This window comes from Vombatus ursinus, unplaced genomic scaffold (genome assembly GCF_900497805.2).
Source record: "Vombatus ursinus unplaced genomic scaffold, bare-nosed wombat genome assembly UNPS02014779.1, whole genome shotgun sequence".
In the NCBI taxonomy this organism is placed as follows: domain Eukaryota; kingdom Metazoa; phylum Chordata; class Mammalia; order Diprotodontia; family Vombatidae; genus Vombatus; species Vombatus ursinus.
The window spans coordinates 25962645-25975030 of NW_020954557.1; the positions used below are offsets into that span (position 1 = coordinate 25962645).

The window sequence follows — 12386 nt, forward strand, 5'->3', positions numbered from 1 at the left end:
CAGAAGGTTGGCCAGGAGATTTTGAATTATTTTGACCACAGCAACTTTTGAAGACAATTTATTAAGAAATGAGAGGCTGCAAGATAGAGCATGTAAGATAACATATAAAGTGCTTTCTAAACTTTAAAGTACTATATAAATCATAGCCATAATTATTACTTACACCAATGAAATAATGAAATTATGGACTTTCTGAAGTATTAAATATGTACTGTATAGTGAGTCCTATTATATTTTTAGAACTATAAGCTATTATATATATATATAAGTTCTCTCAATTCCATGTTAAAACATTTTTAACATTTGCGTTTTTTAAAGTTTTGAGTTCCAAATTCTATCCCTTCCCTTTTCTTCCCCTCCCCCCTCCCTGAGATGACAAGCAATCAGAAATACATTATACATGTGCAATTATGTAAAACATTTCCATATTAGTCATTTTGTACAAGAAGACTCAAATAAAAGAAAAATAATGAAAGAAAGAAAGTGAAAAATAGTGTGCTTCAGTCTGTATTTGAACAATATAGTTTCTTTCTCTGGAGGTGGATAGTATGCTTCATCATTAGTCCTTTGGGATTGTCTTGGATCATTGTATTGTTGAGAATAGCTAAGTCATTCACAATTCTTCATCATGCAGTATTGCTGTTACCATATATAATGTTTTCATGGTTCTGTTCGCTTCACTTTGCATCAGTTCATGTAGGTCTTTCCAGTTTTTTTTCTGGAATCATCCTGATTGTCATTTCTTAAAGCACAATAATATTCCATTACAATCATATATCACAGCTTGTTTAGTCATTCCCCAATTGATGGGCATCCCTTCAATTTCCAATTCTTAGCCACTACAAATATTTTTGTACCACCTGCTATATTTCCAATTCAATTTGATTAGGACTTCATTTATGTGTGTGTGTGTGTGTATATAGATAGATAGATAGAAAGATAGATAGATAGATATAGATATATATACACACATACATACACACATATACACATATATACATATATGTATATATACATATATACACATATGTATATATACACATATACATATATCTTACACTAAAAAAATTCCCATTTGTATATTTTAATGTATTATATATTTTGTTTCATAATTCTTTGATTTTATTGTTAATGAAATAAAGTGAACTATTTTTTTTTATTTTACAGGGTCTTTTGGTCTCCACAATTTTCTGCTTTTTTAATGGTGAGGTACAGTATCCACAATTTCTAGTATTCACTTTCATTTTTTTTATATAATGAATACAATCACATATTCCATGAATTTGGATAAATTTGTGTATGTATGTGTATATGTGTGTGTGTGTACCTTTATTTTCACTAACTTTTGGGTCCATAAAGCAAAAAAAAAAAAGATTAAGAACCTATACTTTAAAAAATTAATTGGGCAGCACAAATATAAATTCTGAAACAGCAAACATTTCAATTAAATGAGAAATCATTACCATTTATTTTGAACCACTTTCCTGTCAGTCAAAAATTTTAGAGGAAGCATCATGTTGTTTTAAAGAAATGAAGAAAAAAGTGTTCTTGCAAAAAAAAGTGAAGGACCTTACACTGGGATAGCCAAGAGATCTAGAAGCACATAAATGACTTATTTGCTTGCCTTCCCCTGAAAACAAACCACTTGAGTCATACCACAAGAGAGACCACCTTCTCCTAGACATGAGAGAGAAGAGGACAGGAACTAGGTGTTGTTTTCATTCTAGTCTAAAAGAAATACACAGGGAAAGTTGCGTATGCTATTTACATAGTTGCAACTATCCTTATGCTTCTCTACTTATAGCAAGAGTAGATATGCTAGCAACATGGATGTTGATGGTCCAGAAAGGCACAGGCAAATTCCAATTTTTGAGACCCCTAGCCACATAGAAAAAAAAATCAGCAAATATTTATTATGTGTCTAGTACTATTCTAGGTGCTGGAGATACAAAGATAAAAAATGGTGGGAGGAATCTCTTCTCTCACAGGGGGAGGTGATATGTATAAATATGTATGTCTGTAAAATATATAATAAATAATTGTGTAAAAAGAGGCTATTAGCTGAGGGAATGAGGAAAGACACCACATAGTAATTGCCACAAGCAAGGCTGCAAAGACAAGAGACAAAGGGGAGGAGGGAGTAGATGCCAAATATAGGACATAGCCGATGCGAAGGGACAGAATTGGGATATGGAATGTTGTGAGGAACATCAAGAAGATCAGTTTGGGTGGACAGTAGATTGTGTGGAGAGAAATCATATAAAATGAACCTGGAAAGATAAATTGTGTCTAGATTATGAAAAGCTATGTATTCCAAACAAGAGAGTCTGTATTTCATCCTAGACTGAATGGGGAGCAACTGGAATTTATTGAGTAGTAAAAAGACAACACACACTTTACATACACACACATACATGTAACCCTCATATACACACATAAAACACACATATACCTATATACATACAACATAACCCACCATATACACATGTGTATGCATATGTGACTTGTATACATATGGGGCTATGTTATATGTATATACATATGAAAATTATGCTGTATGTGTTTTATATATGTATATGTGTATATATATATATATGAAGGTTATATACTTATGTGTCAGGGTTGTGATTCATACGCATGTGTGTGCATGTGTTTATTATGTATGTACTTTCTTTTGAAGGTTAAAAGAGCGCAAAAGGGACATAAGAGCTGTCAAACTTAATACTCTCCTGATACATCACATCAGATCAATTGGCTCTATGTAGTTTCTTATATGCAGAGGCAGCAGAGTAGTCAAAACCCATAAGTCTGAGTAGTAAATGAGAAGGGCAGACACAGAATATGATTGGGAAGAACAGGAGTTATTCTTCATTTTTTAACAAAGTTGAAATCGTGTTTATTAAATATTCATAGGAGCTGTTGAAAGTAAAGGTAACAAGGGTACTGGATTGTCAGAGATCATGACTGAAGATAATCAGACAGATTAGAAAGCTCATATATAACATGTAAAAATACACAAAACCAAGAAATCCAAATAAACAATACTACCAGGATGCAAACATTTATTTCTTGTGTTTTTATATAATGAAATATTAGAGATATAGTTGTGTGACCATCACCTTTTTAGTCTAGGTAGTCTTTTCATTTTGTCCAAAACACAATCAACACAATTGCTGGTAAAATAAAATGTTTGTAGGCTATATATATGATACCACCAATCATTATATCTACTCACACATTAGAAAATATTTTTGAATGTTGATGACTACAAATACCAAATTGCTTCATTTTGTGTCTAATACCAAGGAATATATTAAAGATAAATATATTAACACAACCTCACCCAAATCCTCTAAGGCTTTACCTATATACAAAAAAAGAAAGAAAACAAAAATTCAATGACGTTCCAGCATGTCCTAAATAAATTTAGCCATTGGAAATTCCAATACCACATGAATCTTTGAGCGAAGCTGCTGGCACAACCTTCAATTCTTCACATCTCACAAATCTGTCCCCTTAATCTCCACAGATAAAAATCCACATTTGTGCATGAGTCACTCCTAATCTTGATGACCTCTTTGCTTCTTAGCTTTCTCCTGTAACATGAAGGCATAACTGCCAAATTCATTTTCTGCTGTTATGATCGTGTCATTCCTCCACATTAAAAAAACCCTTGTTTGGTCCCTTTTGCTTTCCATCTTAGAGTCTGCTTAGAGTTAGCTCAATAGCTCTTTACCTTTTATAAACTTCCTTCTTCCTATCTATTTATCTATCTATCTACCTATCTATCTACCTACCTATCTATCTCATAGGTAAGCTCTTCTCCATCTCTCTTTCCTTCCTCCTTTCCTTTTCTTCTCCTTCTCCCTCCCCTATTCTCTCTCCCATACCTGTAATTTCATTCTACTGAGTAAATTCCCTGTACCACTGTACCAAAGTAAGTCAGCAACTTAGATTTTTACAGAATTAGCAGAGGGCACTGAAATGTTAAATTACTTGCCAAAAGTAATTAAAATCAAATAGGAACTATGTTTTAATCTGGTTCAGGATGTATTCCCTTGTTTAACATCTTTGCTCTAAATATTTCCAATTTAGATTGATTTTTCTTCCTGAGGTCAACTCTATAACATCTATCTGATATATTTCTGAAAAATCAATCAACAAGCAAGTATTAAACATCTGCTATATGCCATTTAATGTTAGGGCAATAGGAATACAATGACAAAAAATGAAATGGTCCTAGCCTTCAAGAATTTGCATTCTGTTAAGAAAAAAGCAAAAACAAAAGGCAAACATGCAAACATATAAGGTGATTCATAAATACAGTATATAATTCTGCTTACTTTGAACTTATATCAAAGTTCTCAAAAGTTGTTCCTAGGTGCCAATAAAAAACAAATACAAAGAAATGAAGATAGAAACAAGCAGTCCAATAAAGTTGCTTTTATTCATTCAGAGAAATGGCAAAAAATAATTGTTGAATTGTTGAAATATCTGAATAATTCTTCCAATGTACACTGGACTTAATATGGGATATTTTAAATGAATAAATAAAATACCTTATATGTTTAGACTAAAGCACTAAGAGACACTGTATTTGGTCTTTGCTTGCCAAATTTCCAGCTTTAATTTTTAAATTATGTTTAATTTCAATATTTAATTTGGAGAATATTTTCTGGTAATATGTACAAGAATACATTTCCAAACAAAGAAGAACAATATTCTCATGGTGAGAGAATTTACCGCAGAGTCAAGAGGATATGATTTCAAGTACCACCCCTGCTACACACTGGTTGTAAAGCCTAAAACAAATCATTCATCTTCTTGGTACAGACAGGAAATTCTCAGACTAAATGCTGCAGACCAGTTCCTGATATTCATTTGTAAGCATTTCCTCAGTTGGAATTCCCTACACCTCTGAAATCAGAGTTCTGGCTCCCATGATATTATAGTGAATGTTGCAAAAATATTGAATCAATATGTGAATCATTCTTTAGATGTCATGCCTATCACAGCAATTTTAAATGGAAATAAATTATTTTATTCTGAAGTCATAATAGTTTCCTAGCACTTATTTTTATCATTTGGCTCCATAGTAATCAGGATAAAAGTATGAAGCTATTAAATTTTGTAATAAAACTTTCAGAACAATGATAATCATACATTTAACCACCTAGTTTTTTTTCTAATAAGGCTTCAACCATTTGAATATTTAAAATCATCTTTATAATTTTTTTTCACATAGGTGCTTGACAGCCCATAGTGCTATGTCTAAAGTAGATGCCAACATATACTTGTTTACATGTTGAAAAATAAAAGTTAAAAGGACTGTCTAAATAGTTATTACATATATTTCCAGTGCAAGTCTACCAGCAACATCATGTGTAATAAGCAAAAAGGAACAACTCCATTTGAATACTCTTATGATGATTTCACCAGCTCCTATAGTTCTAATTATCATCTCTTTCGCAGGACTCCCAGTTCTACATATACAACCAGTTATCCCTCCTGATTTCCAGTTTCATATCACTTTGTGGGTCTATCTTTTGAGAATTTCCAACTGAATGTTTCCATAGACATCTCAGTTTTGATGTGTCCAAAAGAGGGGGTCATCATCTTTTCCCCAAACCTATCCTTCTTCTGAACTTCCCTATTACTGTTGAGGGGAACTACCATTTTTCCAGTCACCCATGTTTACAATTTCAGATTCATCCTCTGATTTTTACTTTTGCTCACTGTCCCTCCTCCTATTTCTAATCACTTACCAAGTCTTTTCAGTTCTTATCCTCCAAAACATCCTTATCATCTTTCCCTTTCTCTCTGCTCTCACAGACACCACTCTATCTCTGGCCTCACCATCTGGACTATTACAACAGGCATCTAATGATCTTCCTTCCTCACATCTCTCCCCTCTCAGAATCATCTTCCACACAGCTGCCAAAGAGATGTTCCTAGAAGTCTGGCATGCCCCTGCTCAAAAAGCTTAAGTGAATCCATATTCACTTATTTTCCATATTATTTCATATTAGGATAAAATATGTCTCTCTATTTGGAACTTAATACCCCTCTATAATTTGGCACCACCAACCTTTCCAGTGTTATTACCCATTACTTTCTCTAGCCTAGCTAAATTGCCCTGCTTGTTCTTCTTCTCACAGAACCTTTCAAATCCTATCTTTGTAAAGACATCCCTTGAATGTCTTCCCATGCTTGGAATACACTCCCATCTCACTTCTATCTCTTAGAATACACCTATGTTCTTTAAAAAAATCCCTCAGATCAAGTTCTAGTTACTGCATGAAGTTTTTCTTAATTTTCTGAGTACAAGTGTTCCACCAAAAGAAGTTAACCTTCTTACTTTTAAAAATAATTATAAACTGTATTCTCCCAGAAGGTAACAGACATTTATTAAGTACGTAGAATACACCAGGTTTTCTGCTAAGCTCTTTACCAAACATATATGTCATTCTTCCCCTGATTAAATGTGAGCTCCTTTAGGGCACAAACTGTTTTGTTTTTTGTATTTGTATCTCCAGTACCTAGCAGATAATAAGCATTTAGTAAATATTTTTGCATTGATTTTACAAAAATTAGATTATATTCTGAATGCAGTGCACTTCAACACATAATGCTCAATGTGTTACCTTTAAAAATAAAAAGAATATCCATCAACAATATCATAATCCTTTCTTTATTTTTCTTTCCTCCTCCTTTGTCTGAATGTTTAGGTTCAAGCAGTTTTGAGAAGACATTGGAATCAATATAGAATTCAATTTGGGAGCAGCTTTTCCAATTCAGATGCCCTTCGCACAGCTTCTTATACCGTGTCTTCTATCAGTGATGTTCATGGCTACACTAATGAGCTTGGTAGTGAACAGTTAAATGGAAAAAGCTTCCATGACATGGAAAATGTGGTTCTGAAAACAGAAAATTTCTATGCTTGATTACAGAGGAATTACAAACTTTATTACCAATTTTGCACCCTTATTACTGAAGGAATTATATTCATGACTCTATGGCCAGAAGATTTCTAGCTAACATGGACTTGTTTCTCTTGAGTGCCACAAAAATAGCCCATAAGTACATTAGCATATGTTGGTAAGAGTACATACATGCACATTAAGCTTGAGTCTACCCTTCAGGTCTGGGAGACTGTTCACCATGTATATATCCTCCCTGTCACGGAGGGCAGAAGAGCGTCTCTGGTGCATCAGTTTGATGCATCAGCAAATAGTCTGATCCCTTCCTACAACTGCACAGTGGTCAGAAGAGGAGCTAGTACTTACGCTGCCAGTTGCTCCCATCCCCAGAAAAATCAACAGAGCAGAACTGCTATGCTCACTTGCTGACTCACCTTAGCCCCACTCTGGACCATGTTCCCTTGAGATGGCATGTTATGCACAGGACTGGCAATGTGCACAGGACGGGGCTGCAGAGCATTTATTGCAGCAAGCAGAGTATGTGACTTAATTGTAGACCCTTTTTCCTCTCTCACAAACTAGGTGGAGTGAGTCCGGTCAATAGAAAGTATATGTAAACAGAAACTTTTACTCTTGAGTTTCTACTATGTAGACAGTCATCAGCTCATTCTGTATGGTGAACTTTGATGAAGGATTTCTTAATTTCTGTGGAGTCTATATAAAGCCTTTGTTGTGAAAGTGATGTCATATTTTCAAGAACCTAGCTTGTAAATAATTTTAATGCATTTTTGTCCATAAACTTAGATAGCTTGATGGTATATGCAGGTTAATTTTTAATGCAAGAAGTGCCATGGCTGATTATGCTAAAAAATAAGAGTCTGGAGTACCTATACTAGGCCAACTCATTTAGGAATATCATAGAAACACAACTAGATGCCAGCATCAGAATTTTGATGATGAGGGAAAGAAAAAAATTTATAGTGTAAAATAAAAATATTCTTCACAAAGCAAAACTCCAATCAAGTGGAAAACCTTAGAATGAGGTTGGCATATTTGGGGGGCATTTTCTTTTAAAAGTTATGCCTAAGTAATGAGTGTTCTATATATGTTTATTCTATTTTAATTACAAATTAATATCTTAACCCTGAAAAGTGACAGAAAAAATGAATAATTTTAGGTCTGTTAAATACTGTCTTGCTAAGATATTTTATACATTTATGAATTTCATATTCATGGACCACGGCATTCTAGTGAATTTGGTTATGCTGAAAAAATAATACAAAATTTTAAAAAGTATTCCATCTAAAGAAATGAATAATACAATTTGTGTATCGTTTCAAATGCTTTGTTTTCTGAACAAAAAGAATATTTTGAATATAATTTGAGTTAAAGTACAACAAATAAAAAAAGTATATATTAGTAGGGAACTACAGTTCACAGAAAACCTACTAGAGTATTAAGATGAAGTGAAAGACTTACCCCAAAACTGATATACCTCCTGTGTAACAGAACATTGGCTTCACTAAAGCAAACTCCTGGTTGATCATCAGAGGAATCAAAATATGTCTTCTTCAGAACACTTTACTGGTAAATGGATATTTGAACGAGAATTATTTGGTGTGATTGAGAAGTATACACAGTTGTTAAAATGTAATAGCATATGACTAATTATTTGGCTATTATGGTGCTTACCAGTATTCATAATTTCTTAGTCTTCAGTTGTTTCTGAATACAGAAGGGTTTTTGTTACAATTATTATTGTTGTTGTTTTTAAATGCTCTAGGAAAATTTTCTGGTCAGTGAAAATGAAACAAGTTAGATAAATGAACTGGCTAGTAAATGTATGAATTATAAATTATCCAGATGTTGTGACTATGCTAATACCAAGTTGCATGGAATTGACAGTAGATATCAGATAAATAATGATAGGCTGTTCTGACCTTCCAACTGGTTAAAGCACATTAAAATGGTTTTCTGTTTTTGTTTAACTCATTTGTGTTCAAAGCCTTTTCTACAGAAGCAGATTCAAATTCTGGAACTGCCATGCTCATTTGTAAAAATATATTTTAATGTCAGATCTATTTATGTGTACTACCTAGCTATCCTGCCATAACAGATCTTTAAATGACTACAGAAAATGTTCTATTTTCAAAGAGTATTCTATTCTAAATACAGCATTATGAGAGCATTCTATTAATTATTGATCTTTTATCAGTATCCTTAGATCAGAATCTCATGCTGATTCACTTTTTGGCCAGTTTTTTTTTCCTTTTATAAACATTTTTGCATCATTTTCATGTGTAATCAAGCCACTGAAGTTAGTTTATTTTTGTGCACTTATCTTCTTAGATGTTATGTTTCTAAATGTTAGATTTCTGTTCTGGCGTTTAAGAACTTCATATCTTATTCAATTAGAATTGTATGATGAAAGGTAAAACAAGGCTTTTATTTTTTATTTCCTCCCTCCCAAAAAAAATCCCGCAAAAAATGAAAAAGTTTTTGTATCTATGCAGTACATATTCAAATCATATATATGTTTATAATATATATATATATGATATGGATAAGGCACTGCTATTTTTACACTACTATCTAGTAAATATTACAAAAGATAATCCCTTCCCCCCAAATTAATGATGTGGATTTTCTTTTTAAGAATTAATTTACTAGTATTTTATTTCATTAAATATTTGTGCTGGACCTTAGCATTCATTCAAATACAAACTATGTACATAGAATTAATAGTAGTTATAGCATTGTATTTATTGCTTCAAATAATGAAAATGTGAACTTTTTTTTTCTATTTTCACCATCCTTTAAAAATCATTATTTCTTTCAACCATTAAGAAAGAGTTGAGGTATTCTGAACAATAAAAATTTTTAAAAATATTTTATGCTTATTTAAGATTTTGTTGGGTACTCAAAACATTTCGAAGTCAGAGCTATGTTTTGATCAGATATTCAGATAGTGATAAACATACTTATTCAGTTTGTGATTTATTTCCTTTTTGTCCATGTAAAGTTTCCCATGATTCAAAGCCAAATCTATTACTTGATTTTTATAGAATCTCCGTACAGTCTCTCATTTTAAAAGAAATCAAACTAAAACATCAAACTCAATCTAACAAGCATTTAAGATTCTATGTGAAAAGTATTGATGGGTAGCTTGGCCTTGAATATTGGCAATGGGCAGGTGAGTCACTTAAATTCCCACTGTGCCAGGCAACTAAAACTACTATATAAATTGCAGAAAAGTTTTATATCTTCATTGGTAGAGGAAATTTCCTTACCAGGAGTTACCTACAGCAATGAATTTGTCTTTGAATGAAAAAAATAAAGTATGAAACATTGTCCTAGGCACTAAAGGAACAAAGACAAAAAAGAAATCCTGAGTGATATATGTGTGTATATGCGTGTGTGTGTGTGTGTGTGTAAAATATATACAATATAAATATAAGCATAAATTCCCTTGTAAAATTTGAAAACACTAACATAACATATACAAAGAAGGTTAATTTAAAGGACTAGAGAGAGAGAGATAGAAAATAGGAGAATGGAAAGAGGGAGAAAGAGGAAGAAAGGAAATGGAGAAGTTCCTTTGAGAACATGGGAAGACATATCTGGAAGCAGGCTATGCAGAGAAAATATGATAGTTATAACATAAACCAAAAGCGTTTGGACAGCATTTTTTTCCAGGTATTTTAAAGGTTTTAAAAGTCTCTTACTATATTCCAAATTTTGATCATCTTCAGCATGGATACATTTGGTAAATATTGGTAGAGTACAAAAGTGAGTTAAAATATTTAATTCTGTGACTCATGGATACGATGATTCAGATTATCTTTCTCATTTTAACAGGGAAGATACATAACAAGGGGTGTTATCTTTTATCCCAACACCAACAATAAAGTAAAAGTTGACATAGTATCAGAGATATATAAACCTGGAAGGAACCTCTGAGGTCAGCTCCCCCAATTCCCTCATTTTGTTATTGTTGTTCAGCCATGTCTGATTCTTTGTGACCCCATTTGGGTTTTTTTGTTGTTTTTGGCAAGGATGTTGGAGTGGCTTGCCGTTTCCTTCTCAAGCTCATTTTATACATGAGGAACTGAGGTAAATGGGGTTAAGTGACTTGCCCAGGATCACACAGCTAGTAAGTGTCTGAGATCAAATTTGAACCCAGGAAGATGAGTCTTCCTGATTCCAGGCCCAACACTCTATCCACTGAGCCATCTAGTTGCCCCATTTTACAAGTAAGTATACTGAAGTCCAGAAGGGTCCATTTATTTGCCTAAGGCCGCAGAGTTAGTCAAGATCAGATAGGATTTTCTCCTAGGTTCTATGATTTCAGTGCCATGACTCTTCCTTATTTTACTGTGCCAATGTCCCTCCGGAAAGTTTATACCTATTAATTTCACAAATCCTTTAGTTTCTGTTAAAGAGATCTAATATTTTAGGACAAATTTCCATTTAAGGATTTCTATGCAGCTAAATTATTATCTCCAGAGTAACTTGGTATTGTATTGTTCTGTTATTTCTATATTCATTAGAGTGAAATCAAATCAAGAGATGTCTTCATTCTCATGTTATGTGTTAAAGAGAATTTTTTTCAGTTCGGTTTCAATAGTCTATATTTGCCATCAATAATATTTCTTTTATACAACAGATCCTAAGAAACTTCTGAAAAAACTTGACTCCTTTCTAAGATATTTGCAATTATTATATAGATAGAGACTTAATCACCAAAACCACAGCTATAAACTTCTATAAAATCTAAACCACTGACTAAAAATGAAAACAACCAAAAAGGTCTAACATAAGAATATAGGCTGTTATTTTCCCGATTTGCCTAAAATAAACTCTGAACATAGCTCATAATCTTACTCATAAGGTCACTGCTTAATCCTTCCTGGTCTCTTCAGAAGCAGTATCCCCCACTCTCCTTCACATACACTGAAGGATCCATAGCTTAATGACCCTGCTTCTGATTCTACAAAATAATAACTATCCCCTTGCATCACTGACCCTGTGAAACCCATCAGTTCTCTGTGCCTCCCTCTCTTGCACATCCAGTTCTAGATAGAGATATTCAAGGTAGCTGGTGGGAGGATATCCCTCAGAGTTTCCCCTTTCCAAAGAGTCTGCATTTTTTTTTAAATCAGGCTTTAGACTCTACATACCACTTATACATAGATAACTGCATTTGAAACTTCCCACCAAGTTAACATTAATGCAATAATAATTATTCTTTGGTTCCAGTCATTCAACCATCCTGAATTAACCTGTGAGGACCGGCCTATTGCTAGGCCATAGATGACAAAAATGACTCCATGTTTGACCCACCTATTTACTGAGAATTTCCTGTGTATCCAACAACCAGCTTGGTCAGCTACATTTACAATTATTAACACAAAGTTAGCAAACTATCAGTTAAGCAAATTTCTAATCCAGATATGCAAGGTTAAC

General features: G+C 33.1%; 1 protein-coding gene across 2 annotated transcripts in view; it reads left to right on the forward strand.

The window, feature by feature from the left end:
• Window positions 1-8908, forward strand: part of CALCRL (calcitonin receptor like receptor) — a 126400-nt gene extending 117492 nt beyond the window's left edge. For both annotated transcript variants that reach the window (XM_027865882.1, XM_027865883.1), the window contains exons 14-15: window positions 1168-1209; window positions 6729-8908. In XM_027865882.1, the coding sequence (XP_027721683.1) occupies window positions 1168-1209; window positions 6729-6944 (258 nt within the window). In that variant the 3' untranslated portion in view covers window positions 6945-8908. The remainder of the gene's footprint in view (window positions 1-1167; window positions 1210-6728) is intronic.
• The last annotated feature ends 3478 nt before the right edge of the window (window positions 8909-12386 follow it).